General features: G+C 40.8%; 1 protein-coding gene across 2 annotated transcripts in view; it reads right to left on the bottom strand.

The window, feature by feature from the left end:
* Positions 1–23,890, bottom strand: part of LOC113524733 (INSC spindle orientation adaptor protein) — a 55,661-nt gene extending 31,771 nt beyond the window's left edge. The window contains exons 1-2 of one of the 2 annotated variants that reach the window (XM_034305837.2): positions 23,373–23,890; positions 2,346–2,449 (exon numbers count right to left, since the gene is read on the bottom strand). In XM_034305837.2, coding sequence (XP_034161728.1) covers positions 2,346–2,404 — 59 coding nt within the window. In that variant the 5' untranslated portion in view covers positions 2,405–2,449; positions 23,373–23,890. Of the gene's footprint in view, positions 1–2,345; positions 2,450–19,436; positions 19,590–23,372 lie in introns of those variants that run through there. The other variant, XM_053235566.1, reaches the window with a different exon arrangement.
* Between the last annotated feature and the right edge of the window lie 4,081 nt (positions 23,891–27,971).

Genomic DNA, 27,971 nt, shown 5'->3' with positions numbered 1-27,971 from the left:
TGTGTCTCAAAACTAGAAAGTCTAAAGACAAACAGACTTTTACACAAAATCAACTGATCATCAGAAACGTTAAAGTAAGTTTTATTTTTAAAGCGCTGTTTATACATAAGAATAAATCTGAGACTAAAAATACACACAGAGCATAATTATAAAGAATAATGTTAAGAAGTAAAATAGTAATAACAATAACAAAATAAAATAAAATAAACCGGAGAAATTAAAAGCGGTAAGTGAGGAGGCTCCTGATATCTAGAGGCAGACAGGAGCGACGGATCAGAAGACCTCAGAGACTTTAACAGCTTTAAAAACAAATAAAAGACAGAGAGCGAGTGCAGAGAAGCTCAAACCGGAGCCATGTGATCCTTTTCTGACTGCTGGGTTCTGAACTAACCGAAGGCGAGTCAGTGCTGATTTACTGAGTCCTGTGTATAAGGAATTACAATAAGAGTGAAGAGATGAAAGTGTGAAGACTTTCGCCAAATCTTTATTTGAGAGGAGTGGCTTCATTTTTGCAACGGCTTAGAGTTAGTAGTTAGAAACTGCTCTAAAAAAAGTTAATTTGTTGGTCAAATCTGAAGTGAGGATCAAAAATGACACCAAGATTTCTAACCTGAGGCTTTACACACTGAGAGAGAGAGAGAGAGAGAGATAGAGAGCAAGAGAGAGAGAGAGAGAGAGAGAGAGAGAGAGAGAGAGCAAGAGAGAGAGAGAGAGAGAGACAGAGAGAGAGAGATAGAGAGCAAGAGAGAGAGAGAGAGAGAGAGAGAGTGAGAGAGACAGAGAGAGAGAGAGAGAGAGACAGAGAGAGAGAGAGAGAGAGAGAGAGAGAGAGAGAGAGAGCGAGAGAGAGTGACTGAGAGTGACTGAGGTGAGATCGGACCCAGTCTGTGACGGTTCCCTGAAGTCCAGCCGTGTGCTCGAGGCGTTCAGTAATCAGCGGTTGTGATCAGCCGTGTTAATTACAGCTCTGTGAGCTAATAGCATTAGTGCAGCACAGTCACAGCATCAGCAACAAGCCATCAATCATTATTCACTTTTATTAAGACGACTCTGAGCTAGAGCTTTAAAACTGAAACGTTTCAGAGAAATCAGATTTATTCTCATAAGACCAGAGCTGAGAAAGAACCAGCTTTTCCATAACTTTAGACAGAAAAGGAAGTTTTGAAACAGGATGAAAATGATGGAGAACCTTTGCATGAAGTTTGGGTTTTTTGAGGAGATGCTGAACTGTGGCGTGTTTGAAACACACAGGAACTGAGCCAGAAGTGAAGCAGTTGTTTATAATACAAACACTAGAGCCTGTTTTATCAAACATCTCGTTTAGCAGACAAGCGGCGACGACATCGCCTGGTGAGCGAGTGCGCTTCATATGAAACGGCTTCACAGGAAACACACTGAGCCTCATTAAACACTGCATTGCTGTCTAGCGGGTGACAGATTATGAGCCGATGGTGAAACGTGATCTGATGTTGTTTCTCTCACTTATAAAGACAAAATGGCAAACTGGTGGGTTTAGTACTGAATTTCAATCAGTCAGATTTTTAGTGACTTTATATTAAATAATTTGATATTTATTTAAGTTTTTGTAAAGTTAAACATTTTACTTTTATCAATTTATCAGTTTAATTAGTTAATGAGTTTTTTTGTTGTGTCAGATCACAGCAAAGCATTCTGGGTAATATGTAGATCTAGTGAACTACACATAAAGTAATAAAACAGACCTTAAAATGACCAGCTAGAGCACTCAGGCAAGGGGAAGTGGACAAGAAGAAGTGGACAAGAAGAAGTGGACAAGGGGAAGTGGACGAGGGGAAGTGGACGAGGGGAAGTGGATGAAGGGAAGTGGACGAGGAGAAGTGGACTAAAAGAAGTGGACAAGGGGAAGTGGACGAGGGGAAGTGGACTAAAAGAAGTGGACAAGGGGAAGTGGACGAGGGGAAGTGGACTAAAAGAAGTGGACAAGGGGAAGTGGATGAAGGGAAGTGGACAAGGGGAAGTGGATGAGGGGAAGTGGACAAGGGGAAGTGGACTAGAAGAAGTGGACAAGGGGAAGTGGACAAGGGGAAGTGGACTAGAAGAAGTGGACAAGGGGAAGTGGACGAGGGGAAGTGGACTAAAAGAAGTGGACAAGGGGAAGTGGATGAAGGGAAGTGGACAAGGGGAAGCGGACGAGGGGAAGTGGACAAGGGGAAGTGGACTAGAAGAAGTGGACAAGGGGAAGTGGACGAGGGGAAGTGTGAAATATTGATTACAGCCGAATGCTGCCTGTTACTTTATCACCCACATTGTGGTCACATGACAGAGGAATGTAGAGGAACGTAGCGTTCCGCTGAATCGGCGCTCACCTGGTGGGCGGAGTTAGAGGAGTTTTGTTAGCTCTGGAGGTTTTCGGTGTCTCCATCATCACCGTCTCTCCTGCACTGCTGCATAGCCGAGAGACACACTACATCTGTGGAGAGGAACACACCTGTAACACACCTGTAACACACCTGTAATACACCTGTAACACACCTGTAATACACCTGTAACACACCTGTAACGTAACTGTAACGTGACTAACACAGTGAATACAGTGGAACACAATTTATAATAAGAAAATGAGTGTACAAAAATAAACCTTTGTGTACTCAGCAGAAGTGTGTTCAGTGTGTGTGTGTGTGTGTGTGTGTGTGTGTGTGTGTGTCTGTGTGTGTGCAGAAGTGTGTTCAGTGTGTGTGTGTGTGCAGAAGTGTGTTCAGTGTGTGTGTGTGTGTTCAGTGTGTGTGTGTGTGTGTGCAGAAGTGTGTTCAGTGTGTGTGTGTCATAATGCATTTCAGTAATGACATCCTGCAGTGCTGTGATTACGAAAATAACACGTTAAACTTAACACTGTGCTGAAATCACACATACACACACACACACACATACACACACACACACACATACACACACTCACACACGCACACACACATACACGCACACACACGCACACTCACACACACACACACATACACACACGCACACGCACACACGCACACACACACAGCGAGGAGAGTTTATATTGGTTTTATTGGCTTTAAAACAGATTTCGGTTCATTAAAATCTCTTCACTCTTTCTCACCTTTACTACAGACACACGAGGAGAAACTACAGAGCTTAACTACAGAGGAACCTCCACACACACACACACACACCTCCTCTACACACACACACACACACACACACCTCCTCACACACACACACACACACACACACACACACACACACACACGCCTCCTCACACACACACACACCTCCTCTACACACACACACACACACACACACACCTCCTCACACACACACACACACACACACACACACACACACACGCCTCCTCACACACACACACACCTCCTCTACACACACACACACACACACACACACCTCCTCACACACACACACACACACACACACACACACACACACGCCTCCTCACACACACACACACCTCCTCTACACACACACACACACACACACACACCTCCTCACACACACACACACACACACACACACACGCCTCCTCACACACACACACACCTCCTCTACACACACACACACACACACACACCTCCTCACACACACACACACACACACACAAACCTCCTCTACACACACACACACCTCCTCTACACACACACACACACACACACACCTCCTCACACACACACACACACACACCTCCTCACACACACACACACACACACACACACACCTCCTCTACACACACACACACACACCTCCTCACACACACACACACACACACACACACCTCCTCACACACACACCTCCTCTACACACACACCTCCTCACACACACACACACCTCCTCACACACACACACACACACACCTCCTCACACACACACCTCCTCACACACACACACACACACCTCCTCACACACACCTCCTCACACACACACCTCCTCTACACACACACACACACCTCCTCTACTCACACACCTCCTCACACACACACACCTCCTCTACACACACACACACCTCCTCACACACACACCTCCTCTACACACACACACACCTCCTCTACACACACACACACCTCCTCACACACACCTCCTCACACACACACCTCCTCTACACACACACACACCTCCTCTACTCACACACCTCCTCACACACACACCTCCTCTACACACACACACACCTCCTCACACACACACCTCCTCTACACACACACACCTCCTCTACTCACACACCTCCTCTACACACACACACACACACCTCCTCTACTCACACACCTCCTCACACACACACACACCTCCTCTACATACACACCTCCTCTACACACACACACCTCCTCACACACACACCTCCTCTACACACACACACACACCTCCTCTACACACACACCTCCTCTACACACACACACACCTCCTCTACATACACACCTCCTCTACACACACACACCTCCTCACACACACACACACACACCTCCTCTACTCACACACCTCCTCTACACACACACACACACCTCCTCTACATACACACCTCCTCTACACACACACACCTCCTCACACACACACACACACCTCCTCTACACACACACCTCCTCTACACACACACACACACACCTCCTCTACACACACACCTCCTCTACACACACACACACCTCCTCACACACACCTCCTCACACACACACACACCTCCTCTACACACACACCTCCTCTACACACACACACACACACCTCCTCACACACACACCTCCTCACACACACCTCCTCTACACACACACCTCCTCTACACACACACACCTCCTCACACACACCTCCTCACACACACACACACACCTCCTCTACACACACACCTCCTCTACACACACACCTCCTCTACACACACACACCTCCTCTACACACACACACACACCTCCTCACACACACGTCCTTTACACACACACACCTCCTCACACACACACACACACACCTCCTCACACACACACACCTCCTCACACACACACACCTCCTCACACACACACCTCCTCTACACACACACACACCTCCTCTACACACACACACCTCCTCTACACACACCTAGATGTGAAAATAGGAATTAAGGAGGAATAATGGAGGCGATAGAGAGAAACTAGGGAGGAATTGGAACCGTTTAATTGCAGAATGTAACTAAACAAATTGAGGATGTGAAAATGAACCACTGAAAGCAGTAGTATAATTAACAAGCACAGGAAATAATGACCAAATAAGGAAAGTATGACTTGGTGATCAGGTGTGATTAATATAGCGAATGAAGACAAAGGGGTTATTTAATGTTCCACTTCAGTGTGTTAATCACGTTAACATAATGCTAGAGAAATGTTTCCTGAATAAAGGGAACATAAAGTTCAGCACAGTCTGAGGAATAACGCTGAGCTGACGGTTACAGGAGCATTTTAATAAACCTAAAAATACTGCGGCATTTCACTCTGCCAAAACACAGGCACGACTTTCTCAAGCCAAAAATACCCACAAGAAAAAATAGGGAACATTAAAAGCATGCTGATGTTGGCCAACAATAATAATAGCAGGAAAGTTCACAGCACATACAGAAGGCTCCGGCAGTCTGAGTGTACCAACACACGTTTATTTTTATTTCATTCATTATTAAATGCTAATCCAGCTAACTGTGCACTGGTATTCCACTACCACTTCACCATATCACTGCATGACATTTTAGCACAGTTTACAATATTATCACAACGTTCTGACTCCAGGTCATGTTCTTCAAGCCTTAACGTGAATTTGGAAATTTCCATCAGAAGCTCGTTGTGTGAGTACTGAAGGGTGTGTTTTACTGAACGTCTGATCATCAGCACAGGAATAAATATATTTTCAGTACTAATGAACACAGCGGCCATTTTAGTGTGCTGATTACTACAACTGTGTGTGTGTGTGTGTGTGTGTGTGTTGGTGTGATATCGCGTCACTTCCTGTTTTCGAATTGTTTTGCCGGGAGTTTCTTGCCTGCATCGGCGTCTTAACTATACTGTTTCTTTCTTTTTTTAAATCAATAATATCGCGCTATCGTTTTCATCTGTTGTATTTTTCACGTTCTCTTCTACCGTATTTTCATTTTTTTTTCTCTCGAAGTGCGCTTTTGTATTTTGTCAAGACAGCGAGCGGAGGCCATTCACACCGGATCCACGCCGTCTACAATAATATCAACAAATCTTCGACTAAGGTGCGTTAAACAACATGTCTAACATTCAGCTTGTTCAGTGTGTTGAGTGCAGGATGTTTAGTCACTCTTCCTCCGTCGTTAGTAATAGCTTTATTTGTGATAAATGCATGTTAGTTAGCTCTCTGACGGAGAAGATTGCTGCATTAGAGGTGCGCATCCAGTCTCTAGAGAGGGTTAGTGAGAGTGAGAGCAGCGTAGTTTCTGTAGGGGAAAGTCTGGATGCCTTAGGCGGAGTTAGTAATCCCCCAACTCCGGCATTAGAGCCCTCACAGCGGGGCGAATGGGTGACGACTCGGCGGCATAATCGCAAAGCCAAAGCTAACGCTAAGGCTCGCCCACAGGAGCACCACTCCTCTCCGCTTCACGTGTCCAACAGGTTTGCTCTCCTCAGTGAAGCACCCGCTGAGAAACCTGAAAGAGCTCTGGTTATAGGTGACTCTATCTTGCGGCACGTGAAATTAGCTAGGCCTTTAGGGGCACCAGCAGCTTTAGTTAGGTGTATACCGGGAGCCAGGGCGCCGGACATAGCAGGTAATCTTAGGGTCTTAGGCAAGCACAGGTTCTCAAAGATAGTTATTCATGTAGGAGCTAATGATATACGCCTTCATCAGTCTGAGGTTACTAAGAGTAACATGGTAGAGGTGTGTAAATTAGCGAAGGCGATGTCCGATGCTGTAGTATGCTCTGGCCCCATCCCAATGCGGCATGGCGATGTAGCTTACAGCAGGTTATGGTCGCTGAACTGCTGGATGTCCAGGTGGTGCTCCGAAAACAATGTGGGCTTTATAGATAATTGGACTAACTTTGAGGGCAAGGCTGGCCTGTTAGGGCGGGACGGTGTCCATCCCACTCGGGAAGGTGCTGCTCTCATTTCTTGCAGCATAGCACATAGTCTCAGAACAGGCCTAGTTAATCGGTGACAATCCAGGGCCAAGGCCAGGGAGCAGACAAGCAGGCTAAACCGACCGTCTGCTAGCTGCACTGAGTCGTCACTTAGGTTCCACCGTATTGAGACTGTGTCTGTTCCCCGAGCTAAACAAAATTATAGACATACTCAGACAGTTTGTTTTAGTAATCTAATTAACATAAAATTAAACCATACCGAATGCATAGCCAGCACCGTTGATCTGAAGCTAGGACTGTTGAATATTAGATCTCTTACGTCTAAAGCGCTTATTGTTAATGAAACCATTACTGATCAGGAGTTTGATGTACTGTGTTTAACAGAAACGTGGATTAAACCAAACGAGTTTGTAGCATTAAATGAAGCTAGTCCTCCCGGGTACAGTTACATACATCAGCCCCGTCTAACTGGCAAAGGAGGAGGCGTCGCAGTCATTTATAATGATAATCTAGCCGTCACACAAAAACCTAGTCATAAATTCAACGCATTTGAAGTTCTTTATTCTAACATAACATACGTAGCCACTAAAAATAAGTCTACCCAGGTGATTCCAGTAATTATTATTTACAGACCCCCAGGGCCATATTCTGAATTCCTGTGTGAATTTGCGGATTTCATCTCTAACCTGGTTGTTTCTTTAGACAAGGCATTAATTGTTGGAGACTTTAATATTCATTTTGATAATCCAGATGACCCTCTGAGAACAGCAGTTGTGTCCATTCTAGATTCTGTAGGGGTTAATCAGAATGTAATAGGACCCACCCATAGTGGTGGTCACACTCTTGATTTAATACTAACATTCGGATTAAATATAGAAAATATAGTCTCATGTCCACAGTCTGAAGCTATCTCAGATCATTACCTCATCTCATTTAAAATGTGTATTAATCATAGTATATGCACCTTGCCACGTCACCATGTCAAACGTACGTTCACGTCAACAACTGCACAAAGTTTTATCAGTAATCTCCCAGATTTATCAACCATGATTGGATCACCGTCTGATCCCGAACAACTTGACCAGGCAACTGAATGTTTAGAATCAACGTTCTGCAACTCGCTAGATAAGGTAGCTCCACTTAAAAGAAAAATAATTAGGGAGAAAAAGCTAGCACCCTGGTATAGCGATCACACACGAACTTTAAAACAGACCACTCGAAAACTAGAACGTAAATGGCGTCAAACTAACTTGGTAGTATTTCAAATAGCATGGAAGGAGAGCCTATTGAGCTATAAGAAAGCTCTTAGTGCTGCTAGATCAATGTATCTCTCCACCCTAATTGAAGATAACAGAAATAATCCTAGATTCTTATTTAATACTGTAGCAAAATTAACTAGGAATAAGACCACAATAGAAACACGCACACAATCATTATATAGCAGCGATGACTTCATGAATTTTTTCAATGGTAAAATTGAAAATATCAGGCTAGAAATTCAGACTATTAATTTAAAACCGGACAGTTCTATAACTAACCCTGTAGATGATAATATGATAATATTAGATAAACAACTACAACGCTTTAGTCCCCTTGAAGAGACTGAACTAATTTCACTAATTTCATCATCAAAATCATCAACCTGTATGCTAGATCCTTTACCTACTTGTTTCCTCAAACAGATAATTCCTGAAACAATCAAACCTCTTTTAAAGATAATCAATTCTTCCCTTAGCATTGGCTATGTACCTAAATCTTTTAAATTAGCAGTTATCAAGCCCCTGATTAAAAAACCTGACCTCAATCCCTGTCAACTGTCCAACTACAGGCCAATATCAAACCTCCCCTTTATTTCCAAGGTCCTTGAAAAGGTTGTAGCACAGCAGCTATGCTCATACTTACATAGGAATAACATTCATGAAATGTATCAGTCAGGATTTAGGCCTCATCATAGCACAGAGACAGCACTGGTAAAAGTTGTAAATGACTTACTACTGGCCTCTGATCAGGGTTGTGTCTCCTTGCTGGTGCTGCTTGACCTTAGTGCAGCTTTTGATACCATTGATCATGCTATTCTCCTCAATAGACTAGAAAATGTAGTAGGCATTAAGGGAACAGCCCTTTCCTGGCTCAGGTCTTATTTGACTGATCGTTATCAGTTTGTAAACGTAAATGGTGACTTCTCTTCTCATGCTAAGGTAAAGTTTGGTGTTCCGCAAGGCTCTGTTTTAGGCCCACTGCTCTTTTCTTTATATATGCTACCTCTGGGCAAAATTATTCGTAAGCATGGTATTAGCTTCCACTGTTACGCTGATGACACACAGTTGTATGTTTCAGCAAAGCCAGATGACAGACACCAGCTTAATAAAGTTGAGGAATGTGTAAAAGACATTAGAAACTGGATGCTTATTAACTTTCTCTTACTTAATTCTGACAAGACAGAAGTACTTGTACTAGGACCACATGCAGCTAGAAGTAAGCTTTCTGATTACATAATAACTCTGGATGACCTTTCTGTTTCATCATGTGCAGCAGTAAAAGACCTTGGTGTGATTATCGACTCTAGTCTTTCTTTTGAAGCTCATGTAGATAATATAACTAGGATTGCTTTCTTTCATCTCAGAAATATTGCTAAAATAAGAAATATATTGTCGCTACACGATGCAGAAAAATTAGTTCATGCTTTTGTTACCTCTAGGTTGGATTATTGTAATGCCTTACTGTCTGGATGTTCCAGTAGATGCATAAACAAGCTCCAGTTAGTCCAGAATGCAGCAGCGAGAGTCCTTACTAGAACCAGAAGATATGACCACATCACCCCTATCTTATCCACACTGCATTGGCTCCCAATCAAATTTCGTATTGATTATAAAATACTACTATTGACCTATAAAGCACTAAATGGTCTCGCGCCACAGTACCTGAGCGAACTTTTGGTCTTTTATGATCCGTCACGCCTACTCAGATCAAAAGATGCAGGCTATTTGTTGGTACCTCGAATAATGCGGGCTACAGCTGGGGGTAGAGCTTTCTCATACAAAGCCCCACAGTTATGGAACAGCCTTCCACTTAGTGTTCGGGGCTCAGACACAGTCTCAGTGTTTAAGTCTAGGCTGAAAACATATTTGTTTAGTCAAGCCTTTTGTGAATAGTTTTCTTAGGTACAGGGGCAGGTCTGGAGGGTTTCACAGGCATAGAGTGTTGTGGTGAAATGGGATGTTTGGATGCTGTCGCCCCCCCACTCTCACACGTTCACTCAGGTTTGTCGACGGTGGAGTGGCTGGCTGCCTTATGTCCCAGGGTGCCCTCATGTCTGTGTTAGCTTCTGGCTCTCCCTTTCAGTTATGCTGTCATAGCTAGTCTTGCCGGAGTCCCTGCTTGCACTCTGCATGCAAAGTACATCGTGCTTAACCATTAGAGGACAAAAGCTCACCTAACAATCTCTTCCTTTCTCTCCATCTCTCTCTCTCCCTCACTCTCTGTCGAGCTACACATGCTACTTCTGAGATGCCAATGATGCCAGTGATCCTGACCCCTTCTGCTCCTCCTCGCTGCCTGACCCATCCTGATGCCCTACTTCTGGTTGGAGTTCTCATCGGTTGAGTTCGCTCGCTGCTGCTGGGGGTGGCCCCATATGGACTGCCTGAAGAACTGTTTGGATTGCTGGGGATGGTGCCACCTGGGGGCTGTGGAGATGGCTTGGGGATCACATATGGGGAGCTGTACTGTAATGGCTTGGGACTGCGATTGCTGTAGTGGCTTTGGGGCTGCAGTTGCCACGAGCAGCTTCGTACTCAGGACTCCATCAGTGGACAGTGGATAGATTTTAACCAGCCGGACCTCTTGCAAATACTGCGATGAATTTATTGGTTGCACAATTGCACTATTTGTCCATATAGTACACAATAGAAGGGATTTATTTATAATTGCACTATCCGTTGCGCCCAGATGAGGATGGGTTCCCTTTTGAGCCTGGTTCCTCTCAAGGTTTCTTCCTCATATCATCTCGGGGAGTTTTTCCTTGCCACCGTCGCCACTGGCTTGCTCATTAGGGATAAATTCACAGTGATAAATTTAAATATTTACAATATATTTTTGTGAATCCATTTATTTCTGTAAAGCTGCTTTGTGACAATGTCCATTGTTAAAAGCGCTATACAAATAAAATTGAATTGAATTGAATTGAATTGATGATCTGCTTGTTCCTGCACACTGAATCACAGGAAACAAAACCATCATCAGCAGTGTGATGAAGAGAACTGAACCGAGCATAAATCATGAAATAGAGCGCTCACACACTTCCATATGAAGCTCTTTATTAAATCTGTTTCCCATAATCCCGCTTTAAACTTTCCCCTACATGTGGCTCTTAAAGCAGCACATTCCTCAGATAACGCTGAAGTCCACCACGTCCCGCTTTAACCCGACCTCCTGCTCCAGTAACCACACGCCGTCCACACAGTTTACACTCTGCCATCATCTCTACACTGACTAAAGACAATCATCTGTTTTTACTGCACATATAAATATTTAACATCAAATTATTTTTTCATCAATATAAATAAAGTGATTCATCTAGAATAAAAAAATAGAATAAGGTATAAAACATAACAGAGATTAGATAAAATCAAGCAAATAATAGAATTGAATAGAAAGAGAGTTGAGATGGAGAGGAAACGTCATTACAGATGTATTACCACCGAGTAAAAACACTCAGATTAACACTCAGTTTAAACGCTCGGTTTAAACACTCAGATTAAACACTCAGATTAAACACTCAGATTAACTCTAAGATTAAACACTCAGTTTAAACGCTCAGATTTAACATTCAGATTAAACTCTCAGATTAAACTCTCAGATTAAACCCTCAGATTAAACACTCAGATTAACACTCAGATTAAACACTCAGATTAAACTCTCAGATTAAACTCTCAGATTAAACTCTCAGATTAAACCCTCAGATTAAACTCTCAGATTAAACACTCAGATTAAACACTCAGATTAAACACTCAGATTAAACGCTCAGATTAAACTCTCAGATTAAACCCTCAGATTAAACACTTGGGTTAAACACTCAGGTTGATGTTGAATCTGGCGATATAATGCTCGTTACAGAATAATCTGAAGTGTTTAATAAATAATTGTGTTTGAGTGTTAATCAGAGTTTATCAGCTTTACTGCCGGAGAAAGTGGGGTTTAAACAGAAACCAAGAGAGAGAACCGTGGAACCGTTCCCACTTTATATAAACAAGAACCAGACCCCTTTTCATCACAGACACAGGAACTCCTCTTTAAAGACTCTGAACAGGAAGTGACATCAGTCCTGCTTCCTCTAGAGAAACTACTGCTGAACTTCCTGAGTTTCTGAAAAAGTTCCTGCTGTGGAAACATGTCTACCAGTGGAGCACTGTGTGTGTGTGTGTGTGTGTGTGTGTGTGTGTTAAAGCAGCACTGATTTATTTATCCCCTTTCCGCCCACTCCTGGGTGTGTTTGAGCTGTCAGGAGGAGTGTTTTGACAGCTGACACACACACACACACACACACACAGACATAAACACACAGAGAAGGAGCCTGCAGTCACTCAGTCAAATCAATCCTTAATTTTCTCTCTAAACCTGTGTGTGTGTGTGTGTGTGTGTGTGTAAAGCAGGCTCAGCTCACATACACATTGTGTGTGTTATTGGAGTCGTTAGTGGGAGTGTGTGAGGAATGATGGAGGCATCAGGAGGAATAAACATTAATACTGTTCATGCTGAGTATTACAGAGCAACTGTGTGTGTGTGTGTGTGTGTGTGTGTGTGTGTTCTAAAGTAAAAAACAAAATCATAGTTCTGGTACTAATTTCTAATACACAATATATACACTAACACAAACTATATACACTAACACACACTATATATATTAACACACACTATATATATTAACACACACTATATACACTAACACACACTATATATATTAACACACACTATATACATTAACACACACTATATATATACACACAAACTATATACACTAACACACACTATATACACTAACACACACTATATACACTAACACACACTATATATATTAACACACACTATATATATTAACACACACTATATACACTAACACACACTATATACATTAACACACACTATATATATTAACACACACTATATATATACACACAAACTATATACACTAACACACACTATATACACTAACACACACTATATACATTAACACACACTATATATATTAACACACACTATATACACTAACACACACTATATACACTAACACACACTATATATATTAACACACACTATATACACTAACACACACTATATACACTAACACACACTATATATATTAACACACGCTATATATATACACACAAACTATATACACTAACACACACTATATACACTAACACACACTATATACATTAACACACACTATATATATTAACACACACTATATACACTAACACACACTATATATATTAACACACACTATATACACTAACACACACTATATACACTAACACACACTATATACACTAACACACACTATATACACTAACACACACTATATATATTAACACACACTATATACACTAACACACACTATATACACTAACACACACTATATATATTAACACACACTATATACACTAACACACACTATATACACTAACACACACTATATACACTAACACACACTATATACACTAACACACACTATATACATTAACACACACTATATATATTAACACACACTATATACACTAACACACACTATATATATTAACACACACTATATACACTAACACACACTATATACACTAACACACACTATATACACTAACACACACTATATACACTAACACACACTATATATATACACACAAACTATATACACTAACACACACTATATACACTAACACACACTATATACATTAACACACACTATATATATTAACACACACTATATACACTAACACACACTATATATATTAACACACACTATATACACTAACACACACTATATACACTAACACAAACTATATACATTAACACACACTATATATATTAACACACACTATATACACTAACACACACTATATATATTAACACACACTATATACACTAACACACACTATATACACTAACACACACTATATACACTAACACACACTATATACACTAACACACACTATATATATTAACACACACTATATATATACACACAAACTATATACACTAACACACACTATATACACTAACACACACTATATACATTAACACACACTATATATATTAACACACACTATATACACTAACACACACTATATATATTAACACACACTATATACACTAACACACACTATATACACTAACACAAACTATATACACTAACACACACTATATATATTAACACACACTACATATATTAACACACACTATATACACTAACACACACTATATATATTAACACACACTACATATATTAACACACACTATATACACTAACACACACTATATACACTAACACACACTATATATATTAACACACGCTATATATATACACACAAACTATATACACTAACACACACTATATACACTAACACACACTATATACATTAACACACACTATATATATTAACACACACTATATACACTAACACACACTATATACACTAACACACACTATATATATTAACACACACTATATACACTAACACACACTATATACACTAACACACACTATATATATTAACACACGCTATATATATACACACAAACTATATACACTAACACACACTATATACACTAACACACACTATATACATTAACACACACTATATATATTAACACACACTATATACACTAACACACACTATATATATTAACACACACTATATACACTAACACACACTATATACACTAACACACACTATATACACTAACACACACTATATACACTAACACACACTATATATATTAACACACACTATATATATACACACAAACTATATACACTAACACACACTATATACACTAACACACACTATATACATTAACACACACTATATATATTAACACACACTATATACACTAACACACACTATATATATTAACACACACTATATACACTAACACACACTATATACACTAACACAAACTATATACACTAACACACACTATATATATTAACACACACTACATATATTAACACACACTATATACACTAACACACACTAACACACACTATCACACACTGTATACATTAAACACACTTTTTTTCTTTAACACACACTAACACAAACTATATACACTAACAAACACTATATATATTAACACACACTATATACACTAACACACACTATATACACTAACACACACTATATACACTAACACACACTAACACACACTATATATATACACACAAACTATATACACTAACACACACTATATACACTAACACACACTATATACATTAACACACACTATATATATTAACACACACTATATACACTAACACACACTATATACACTAACACACACTATATATATTAACACACACTATATACACTAACACACACTATATACACTAACACACACTATATATATTAACACACGCTATATATATACACACAAACTATATACACTAACACACACTATATACACTAACACACACTATATACATTAACACACACTATATATATTAACACACACTATATACACTAACACACACTATATATATTAACACACACTATATACACTAACACACACTATATACACTAACACACACTATATACACTAACACACACTATATACACTAACACACACTATATATATTAACACACACTATATATATACACACAAACTATATACACTAACACACACTATATACACTAACACACACTATATACATTAACACACACTATATATATTAACACACACTATATACACTAACACACACTATATATATTAACACACACTATATACACTAACACACACTATATACACTAACACAAACTATATACACTAACACACACTATATATATTAACACACACTACATATATTAACACACACTATATACACTAACACACACTAACACACACTATCACACACTGTATACATTAAACACACTTTTTTTCTTTAACACACACTAACACAAACTATATACACTAACAAACACTATATATATTAACACACACTATATACACTAACACACACTATATACACTAACACACACTATATACACTAACACACACTAACACACACTATATATATACACACAAACTATATACACTAAAACACACTATATATATTAACACACACTATATATACTAACACACACTAACACACACTATATATATTAACACACACTATATATACTAACACACACTAACACACACTATATACACTAACACACACTATATATATTAACACACACTATATACACTAACACACACTAACACACACCATATATATTACCACACACTATATACACTAACAAACACTATATATATTAACACACACTATATACACTAACACACTATATATATATTAACACACACTATATATATTAACACACACTATATACACTAACACACTATATATATATTAACACACACTATATATATTAACACACACTATATACACTAACACACACTAACACACACCATATATATTACCACACACTATATACACTAACAAACACTATATATATTAACACACACTATATACACTAACACACTATATATATATTAACACACACTATATACACTAACACACTATATATATATTAACACACACTATATACACTAACACACACTATATACATTAATACACACTATATATATTAACACACACTATATACATTAACACACACTATATATATTAACACACACTATATATATACACACACACTATATACACTAACACACACTAACACTACCACACTGTATACATTAAACACACTTTTTTCTTTAACACACACCGTATACAGTAAGACATACATTAGCTGTATGAAGTTGTGTGAAGAGAGAACTGAGGTTATTGTTGCTCAGCCCTCAGCTGCGACAGTGACACGTAACAGCTTCTTGTCCAGATGAGAGATTTAAAGTGCAAGGTGCAAATGTATGAAGTTCTGTAAACAGTGTATGATTATAGATTGAACACAAACAGCAGCAAACAGTACAAGTACACACACACACACACACATACACACACATACACACACTGAACAGAAAGTGAGCCTCGGCGTTAATGCATCGCTTATCGGTCATAGAGTTAGTGAGTTAATAATCAAAACCAGCTCGCTATAGAAGAGCAGGATCATTAAACCTGACAACAATCTCTCCGTGATCTTTATAAACCCAAATATAACGTACAGTTTTACATCCAAACCTGCGGCAGTATTTACGTGGAGAAAGTTCCTCGTGTTCAGAGTCGAGTTACGCAGCTGCTTGAGTGGATTTTACATTTATAGCATTTAGCAGCTGCCTTATCAGAGTGACGTACAGATGTGCTGTGAAGTTTCTGTCAGAAACACGTTTACTTCACTGGCTCAGGGACTGAGAGTGCATCAGTGTAAAACCTCTGCTGGGGAGGTTGTACAGTAAGACACGCGTTTTTATGTTTTTATGTTTGTTTGTTTGTTTGTATTTTAAAGTAAAGTACACAAGAAAAATGCGTCTAAGTTGAAGGTCAGAGTTGAGCGTAACTTCTGAATAGCGCTGTTATGCTTTAAACAACACAACAGAGAGCTTCAGCATGATTTCAGGTACTTTATTATAAATAACTTTAAGCACACACACACACACACACACACGCTAAACTGCCCAGTCAGCAACACACAGAACCAGACCCAAAATTACATGTTATCAGACCTAACATCACACCACTTAAGTCTGTAGTTACGTCTGAGAACTAAATACTGAATTTCAGTATTAAATCCTCATTGAGTGCTGAACTCTACTCTGTGTGTGTGTGTGTGTGTGTGTGTTTATTGAGCTCGTATGACTGGAGAGGGTAAAGTTACACAGCACCTTTTCAACCCCATTGTGAGACTGGCTCCTGATGGTCACATGATCACAGCTCCAGCATCTCCAGCGTGGAGGATGAGATCACTGGCTGTGTTTTACACTCGAGCAGATCTGTACAGTGTAAACTCAACAATCCTCTCTCAATAACATCACAGAGGTTTTACTTTTTCCTTTTATTTCATTTTTTAAATCAAACCAACCTTCTTAAAGCTCATTATTTACACGTGGGCACATGGGAAAGTGAGAAATCGACAATGTTTTGTTAGGTTCATATGATAAAATGCGTCACTGCGTTATGAAACAATTAAATAATTAAACTCTGTGAGGTGGAGCAACACGTTTGTGCATGAACAGTGCCGTTACTGTCACGTTTCCCCGATTATTACGATGTCCATCACACAGAACCCAGAAGTGTGAGAAGAGTGTGTAGTGAATCATCAGTGTAGAAGTGAAATCAGTGTGTTTGTGTATTTCATGTCCAAGCCTCTGGATATAAAGGAGAATAACAGCGGGTCTAAAACAGAACCTTGTGGGACGCCATGTTGTACTTTTTTCTTCATTTATGGTAACAAACTGCTAATGATCTGATATATAAGCTCTAAATAAACTATTGAAACTGACCAGGTTTTAAAGATGCTAAGTTTAAAATATTACAAAGAAGACGAGGAGCTCCACTGTGTTATGTATTGAAGTCAGATGATCAAATCCGCCTGTCCTGATTGGCCAAATTAAATCGATTCCCTTTCGAGTCTGGTTCCTCTCGAGGTTTCTGCCTCATATCGTCTCAGGGAATTTTTCCTCTGACTCGCTCATTAGGGATAAATTCATACATTTAAAATTTTTATCCTGAGTTTATTTATTTCTGTAAAGCTGCTTTGTTCATTGATTGATGAAGAGCAGACATGCAGAATGTACCATAACGTGATATTTAACCTGAATGTAGCTGACTGGAACACGATTCAGGTGAATTCCAGCTAAATTATTCATTCAGATTTAAACAGCAGCATCACAAACAGCAGTGTAGTTATGTAAAGTGTGCAGGGTTAGGGTACTTGTAAACAACGTAAACGATAATGTTTAATGCTAGTTCATGTTAGCATGTTAATTTAGCTAACAGTGAGTGCTAACAGGCTACATGTGTTTATTTTACTGTCCGGCTCATTAACAGTTTATTGCTATCTGCTATCTGCTATAAGCCCCGCCCACTCTGTACCATGGTGTATTATAGGACAGGCTAGTGCAACAAGTGTCACACACACACACACACACACACCATGTTTCTCACTGACAGTTATGTTCACACACATCACACAGAATATTACACACACAGCTTTGTTCTTACCGAGCTGCTGGAGTTTATGGAGCTCCACGCTGGATGAAGGTGTGTGTGTGTGTGTGTGTGTCTGTGATGCCTCTTGTCTTGCTGTCGTGTCTCACACACAATGAGCTGAAATGATACACTTTCCTCAAAGAGTCTTCAATAATAAATGAGTCTCTCTCTCTCTCTCTCTCACACACACACACACACACACACACACACACTCGTCTCCGCCGACTGAACCGCCTCTCACCCGAATAATAATCATCTGACTGACTTTACTGTTCGGCTTTTTCCACCTTAGAGCTTTATTTATATGTTGAAATACACAGAGACAAAAGAGTTGTGTTTATGGAGAACACGACACACACACATTACAGTTTAGAAAAAAACACAACACAAACACTAAACATTTACACAGAGAAACCTGGGAGTGAATTAGTGGAAGAGTGCGTGAGTGGGGGAATCAGCGAGTGGGTTAATGATGCACAAACAACATGCGTAACAAATGAATCAGTTGATTACTGACTCACGGGCTGAACTGCTCATTCACTGATTCAATAACGAGTCACTTGTTTACTAAATGATTCACTTATTCACAGATTTATTAATCTATTCATTTATTCACTGACCCACTGTTCACTGTTACACCGCTAAAGAGCTAATTCATGAGTTAATGCTACATAACTTGTGCTATGTTAGCGAGTTGATCATCTACAAACACAAATACAACATTAGCTACTAGTCAAGTTGTAAACGAAATCAAATAAACAACTCTAAACCTCCACTGTGGGCTGCAATCCCACTGCTCTGTGAGAGCATACAGCACTCTCACTCTGTGTGTGTGTGTGTGTGTGTGTGTGTGTGTGTGCGCGTGTGTTAACCTGAACCCACACATGGTGAAAACAAAGGCAGCTCTTCAGACGTGGAATTCTTGTGGTGTTATTCAGGGGAAATCGAAGCTAAGTGGAGCTGAACAGCGCACAGAGGGAAATAAAACTGCTACCTCAGCATACCTGTGTGTGTGTGTGTGTGTGTGTGAGAGAGAGAGTGTATTTAGTGTGTGTGTGTGTGTGTGTGTGCGTAGGGTGTGTATGAGTGTGTGTGTGTGTGTATGTGTGTGTGTGTGTGTGTGTGTGTGTGAGAGAGAGAGAGAGTGTATTTAGTGTGTGTGTGTGTGTGTGTGTGTGCGTGTGTGTGTAGGGTGTGTATGAGTGTGTGTGTGTGTGTGTGTGTGTAGGGTGTGTGTGTGTGTGTGATTATGTTGTTACTGCTCCCCTCAACCACCACTTACTCTGACACTTCATTACACTGTGACATCATCATGCACCTAGACTCTTATTTTCAGCAGCAGACACACACACACTACACACACACATACACTACACACACACACACACACTATACACACACACTACACACACACAGACACTACACACACACTACACACACACCCTACACACACATACACTACACACACACACACACACTATACACACACACTACACACACACACACTACACACACACCCTACACACACACAAACATACACACACACACACACACACACTACACACACACCCTACACACAAACATACACACACACACACACACACTACACACACACCCTACACACACACATACACTACACACACACACACACTACACACACACACTACACACACACTACACACACACTACACACAAACATACACACACACCCTACACACACTACACACACACACTTTATTTTATAGTGTAAAAGTAGGTAACTACAGAGCTAACCCTTTAGCATGTTTAGCTAGTTCTAACAGCTAACAGTCTGTCAGTAAAATGCTATCTATCTAGCTCTATTTAATCATTTTATTTAATAAAAGCTATTAGCTAGATCAGTTTGTTGACTTCAGCTAGCGTTATTTTAGACACGATGCAGTGTTTTAATGATTACAGTAACTTTGTAGGAGGAAGTTTATGGCTGTGGCGCGTGAGCGTGTGGGGGATTTTAGCGTGAAACAGATCACAGTGACATCAGCACGGCGAGCAGCGCAACGCTCGAGCGCTCGAGACCCGACTGAGGAAAACAAAGAGGTTCTGTGCAGCGTAACTGTATACCCACAGCTGTGTGTGTGTGTGTGTGTGTGTGTGTGTGTGTAGGACTGTCATTAGTGGTGAAGCTCTTTCTCTCTGCTCTGTGATTAGCGACAGCGCTAGTCTGACAGTCTGCCGCTAACATGAACACACCCAGCTAAAGAGCTTTTAAACATCAAACTGAACTTTATTTTTATTTCTAATTTCATTTAAAAATCTCCTCCCATCCTTTACTAATGAGAGGAGAGGAGCGGGGGAGAGAAAGGGAGGAAAAAGAGAGAACAAATGAATGAATGGATAAAAGTAAAAAAAACCAAAGGAAAGTGGAAAAAGAAAGAAAGAAACCTAAAGAAGAGTCTAAAAGAAACGAATGAAGAAAAACGTAAACAAAGAGAGAAGAAAGTAAAGAAAGAAAGAAAAAAGAAGTGATGAAAAAAGTAGAAATAAAGTAGAGTAAGAATGAAAAGAAGAAAGAGAAAAATCAAAAAAAGGAAAGGAACAAAATACAAATATATAAATAAAGAATAAAAAAGAAAAAGTAAATAATGCGTCAAATGAGACAAAAAAGAAAGAAAACTTTGAATTTAAAAAAACAACAAAAGAAAGGAGAAAGAGAAGAAGAGAGAAAACGCCAGTGGAAGTGTGATCAGAGTGTAAAGGTCATTTATCAACTTACACTTTCACACACGTTTCACTTCGCGGCCGCCGCGTTACGAAAACCGTAAATCTCGAGAGACGTCACATGACACTAAACCGTTTCCACTTCGATTCTGTCACGTGTCTAAACGCAGCACAAACTGATCTACGCTGATGTCCTGATTATCCACGTGTTCATACGACACTGATGCTGCTGGACAATAACACCTACTTTTACTGCTGTTTATTTAGTAAACAATGACAAGTCATACTTTTTATCCGTTTATAGTTACATTTAATGTTCTGTTAAATGAGTTAGTTCCTGTTGTCGCTTACGTTATAGCAGCTATAAACACTCGTTCCCTCACCAGCCTCTTTATTCTCTCTCTTCAAGATAATAAGAGAAAAAAATAATAAATGCAGCTTGTTCCGCATGTTACTGAGAAACCGCAAAGAAGCGTAAACTCCTCTGTCCTGAAGATGCAAAACTTACAGTTCCAGCTTTACCTCTGACTGTTACAAAGCGCTGACACTGGAGACTCCTTCCATAAACGTCAAATAAACATCTCCTTACTTCAACAATTACACGTTTTTTTATCTGTTTATTATCAGTGGAGCGTTCGCTGTACACGTCCCTGTGAATGAGCTGTTGCTATGGAAACAATAGTGTATCAGAACGATATTAATATAAACCTGTCAGAGCTGCTGTTATAGAAAACTAATCAACACCTTCTGACCAATCAGAGTGCAGAACTCAGCAGCAGTGTGGTGTAATAATACAGTTTGTGGTTGTGTTGGTTGTGCAGAAAGTGTGTGATGTGGAATGGACGATGGTCGTTACGTGTCGTGTGAAGTCGAGGTTAGTGTGAGCTGAACTGAGGTCACCTCGTTATGACATCATCAGCTGTCAGTGTGAAATTAATTTCTCCAACATTGCGTTAAAGTTTCACACTTTAAAATCTGCATAAAGTTATAAAACTCCACAGCAAACACAAGAGAGTGTAAATTCTCCGTTATTCATATCACTGATATCCACAGTTTCACTCACAGTGACTCTGAACACACTTTAAAACTCAACACACTTCAGCATCGTGCTATTGTGTATGCTGGACCTAAGAACACACACACGCACACACACACACACGCACACACACACACACACACACTCACACAGGCACTTTGACTGTCACAAAGCTGTGAAGTTAAAACTGAATGAATGAAAAGGTGAAGACTTACTGAATGCTTTGCTGAAGTCCTGCGGGGTTTCATCCTCACTGCTGTGTGTGTGTGTGTGTGTGTGTGTGTGTTATCTGAGTGTGTCTGCGTCTGTTGTCTGATAATGTATGTGTCTGCGTCTGTCGTTCCTCACAGGATGAAGAGTATGTGTGTGTGTGTGTGTGTGAGCCGCACTGAGCTGCAGCGAGTCTATAACGACTTTAAGGTTCTGCTCTGGAGCTCGGCTGGGCTCGGGGCCAGACTCACACTGAAACTCGTCTATTTGTGTCTGCGAGGCTGCGCTGCACTTTTTCACGGCGTTGTGGTCAGGCGTGTAATTTCACATGGCCCGGTTACGGCACTGCGTAACTGTAGACCTCCGGGCAGAAGTGCCGACGCTGCGACGGGGACGTGGACGTTTTTAAAGTCTGACAGAAAAACAGCTGAAACCGCATGAAGAACCGGAGGAGTGGAAACCAGATGTGGACGGAGAAAAAAACACGGCCGAGCCGCCAGACGCCGCGGCAGCAGCAGCATGAAACCTGATTTCTCACCCGGACGCACCATGTTTACTTTCATTCGCTAGAATAGGGAGCGAGGGGAGCGAGGGGAGTTCGAGGAGCGAGCATGTTGTCTAGGAGAAAGTTATTTCTGGACTTTCAGTGTCTCGTTTTCACTTCACAGCATCCAGGTGCTGATTCCCAGGAAACTAAAACACAAATAAATGGAAACAAACCCACAAACACACTTCTGTTTCCTGAAGACATTACTGAGCTCATAAAGTGATGGCGAGGGAGAGAGAAAGAAAGAAAGAAAGAAAGAAAGAAAGATGACATCATTGGTTGTCAGTGAAAGTTTCACACTTTAATCTGAAATTTTTATAAATAAAATATTATGCAAATATAATCTTTATAAAAAGCAAAACTTCACTGAAATTCTCTACAAAACTCCTGAGTCTCTCTCTCTCTCTCTTTCTCTCTCTCTCTCTTTATCTCTCTCTGTCTCTCTCTGCCTCCCCTTCTCTAACTCTCTGTCTCTCTCTTTCTCTCTCTCTCTCTCTCTCTCTCTGTCTCTCTCTCTCTCTCTCTTTCTCTCTCTCTCTCTCTCTCTCTCTCTGTCTCTCTCTCTCTCTCTTTCTCTCTCTCTCTCTCTCTCTCTCTTTATCTCTCTCTGTCTCTATCTGCCTCCCCTTCTCTATCTCTCTGTCTCTCTCTCTATCTGTCTCTCTCTCTCTCTGTCTCTCTCTGCCTCCCCTTCTCTATCTCTCTGTCTCTCTCTCTATCTGTCTCTCTCTCTCTCTGTCTCTCTCTGCCTCCCCTTCTCTAACTCTCTGTCTCTCTCTCTCTCTGTCTCTCTCTCTCTCTGTCTCTCTCTCTCTCTCTCTCTCACCACAATCACTCCCAGATGTTCACTATTAAGGCTGCTCACTTCAATGCTAAATGCTGTTGGAATGAGAACAAACCCGAAGTGAAAAACAGCCCTTACAAATTATACACTGCGCTTTTCCATCATCCAGAGAACTTTCCATAAGAATTCCAGTGTGATTCAGTCAGGAGCATTTCATCCAGACGGAAAAACCCTAAAAATGAAGGGCAGATGAAAACCACACGCCCACACACACATGCTGCAGTTTTCACGACAAAGTCAAAGAACATATATAGTTCATATAATGCATTAAATTTAGCAATATGTGCACCATATAGGGTATAGGGCGTGTGGTTTGGGACACGCCCACGGTGGACTGACGATGTGCACCATATAGGGTATAGGGCGTGTGGTTTGGGACACGCCCACGGTGGACTGACGATGTGCACCATATAGGGTATAGGGCGTGTGGTTTGGGACACGCCCACGGTGGACTGACGATGTGCACCATATAGGGTATAGGGCGTGTGGTTTGGGACACGCCCACGGTGGACTGACGATGTGCACTATATAGGGTATAGGGCGTGTGGTTTGGGACACGCCCACGGTGAACTGACGATGTGCACCATATAGGGTATAGGGCGTGTGGTTTGGGACACGCCCACGGTGAACTGACGATGTGCACCATATAGGGTATAGGGCGTGTGGTTTGGGACACGCCCACGGTGGACTGACGATGTGCACCATATAGGGTATAGGGCGTGTGGTTTGGGACACGCCCACGGTGGACTGACGATGTGCACCATATAGGGAATAGGGCGTGTGGTTTGGGACACGCCCACGGTGGACTGACGATGTGCACTATATAGGGTATAGGGCGTGTGGTTTGGGACACGCCCACGGTGGACTGACGATGTGCACTATATAGGGAATAGGGCGTGTGGTTTGGGACACGCCCACGGTGGACTGATGATGTGCACTATATAGGGAATAGGGCGTGTGGTTTGGGACACGCCCACGGTGGACTGACGATGTGCACTATATAGGGAATAGGGCGTGTGGTTTGGGACACGCCCACGGTGGACTGATGATGTGCATATATTGGCTTGGTGAGGAGGGAGACTTTGGGTCCTACAGATTCCGATGGTTTGTACACAACAAAGGGATGGAGGGCGCCTTTAAGTTCCCTATTCCCCAGATCATAATTTCTTTCATCTAAGGAAAGTTTAGAGAGAAAAAGGGGAACATCTCAGGGGAACCTCCTCGCCACCGAGGCAGAATGGCCCCCAGTGGCCATGGTAAACCTTTTGCTTAGAAGAGGTGAAAGCCTGCTGTGCAGCAGGTGTCCATGTGAACCGCTGTGAAGCTCTCTTGAGCAGAGAGGTGAGAGATGAGCCTACTGTGCTGAAAATGATGAACCTCCTATAGTCATTGGTGAATCCTTGGAATCTCTGAAGTTCTTTGATGGTTCTGGGATCTGACCATTCCAGCACAGCCTGCACCTTTTGGTCCTCCATACATCCATCTTCTGATGTAATTAAGTACTCTAGGAAAAAAGGCAGAGGAGGCATGGAACAGACAGCTTGTGCTACAAAAGCCTAGACAACACAAACCCCACGTGACGTATGTGCTCCTCCCGGCTGATGTCTTCCATTAAAAGGCTGTCTTCCATTAATCCACCTACCAGAAGATACTTGGTGGTATGCACTCCTCAGGTCAAGTTTGGCAAAAAATTTGGGCTCCACATAATTGTTGCAGTGTGACTGGCACCAAAGGCAGGGTTTAATGGAACTTCTTGGTCACTTGGTTTAGACCTTAATAATGGATAAAAGATCACAGTCCTCCTTCTTTCTCCAAAGGCTAGAGACATGGATGGGTGGATGAACCCCTGCCTAAGCAGGTCTATGGTGCAATACCATCACCGGTGGGGAGGTAGTGTGGTGGCATCTTGCTTAGTAAAGACTTTTGCCAGATGCTGGTGATCTGATGGCAATTTCACACTCACTAGTCCCCTCACTGCCAGGCTCTCTATGGACCAGGAGCCACACTGATCAGAGACATCAGTCTCAGCAGGAGGGTAACCAGTTGACTGACTATCTTCTAAATCTGCCTATTAGAGGATCATGCTTCTTAAGCCAAGAACATCCTAAAACAACTAAATGTCCAGTCCAGGTGAGTCTACAACAAACGATGAGATGATTTCAACATGATGTGAATCTGTCCTTAATCTACCGTCTAATCCTCGCACCTGGAGTGGGGCTGAACACGATTATACTGGAGGAACAGCTGAAGAACCTTTATATGTCCAAGATTTTTCCTTTTTATCTAAGAGAGTGTAATCAACGAGGGTGAAAGGTTCTGAACTACGTGTATCCTCATTACAGTGCTTCAGTGCACGCTTCTCTGCAGTGGCACTTCTGTGAGTATAATTATATTACAGTTCTTCTACTAAATGAAGTCACATGAGGTCTCCTCCTCTGCGTCTCAGCTAAACGATTTTAGACGTTACTGCTCATCCCAACAGCCCAGCCAAAAGGGGCGGAGTCAGCTTTAAGTTACCATGGCAACAAGCTCTGACAAATCTCTACCTGAAAAACCAGCAAGCATCCTGAGCAGTTTTACACACCGTCAACAACAACACCTTTATTTAAATATGCGTGAAGCTGGGCTTTTTGTTTTTAAACAGTTTATTTATTCATTCATTTTATTTCACTCGGGTTCAGCAGGTCTTTGTGTCCCGTCTGTAGAAGATTAAAGCTTGTTACAAAGGAAGCATTGACAGAGAGTTGTAATGTTTTACAATATAATATTAGAACATTTTTATAAGAATAAGATGTTTTTTAGTAAGATCATAAATGAGCACTAAAGGATTTTTCTCTTTACATTTAAAAATGATATGAAATTGAAAGAAATCCTGATGTAGAGCTAACACCTCTCTGAACATCCTGTTTGCTTTATTTTCTGTAAAATGTTCAAATTGTGATGCTGTTTATTACGTTATAACTTCTAATGCGCAGTGTTCAGCTCTTAGTGACTGATGCTGCTATTAGTGGAGAATGAAATAATTCATGAATAAACAGCTGTGCATTCAGACTGCTGGACCTGAGTGTGGAGGTCTCTTCTAGTAGAAATTTAATCATACCTGTTTGTTAATAATTTATTATTACAGTGTTTATAGCATGTGAGAAATGTAATGCTGGTAGGGAACACACACACACACACACACACACACACACACACACACACACACACACA

Source organism: Pangasianodon hypophthalmus, chromosome 7, assembly GCF_027358585.1.
Source record: "Pangasianodon hypophthalmus isolate fPanHyp1 chromosome 7, fPanHyp1.pri, whole genome shotgun sequence".
Lineage (NCBI taxonomy): Eukaryota > Metazoa > Chordata > Actinopteri > Siluriformes > Pangasiidae > Pangasianodon > Pangasianodon hypophthalmus.
Note: the sequence above shows the minus strand (reverse complement) of the source record. Positions and strands in the feature narration are given on the sequence as shown.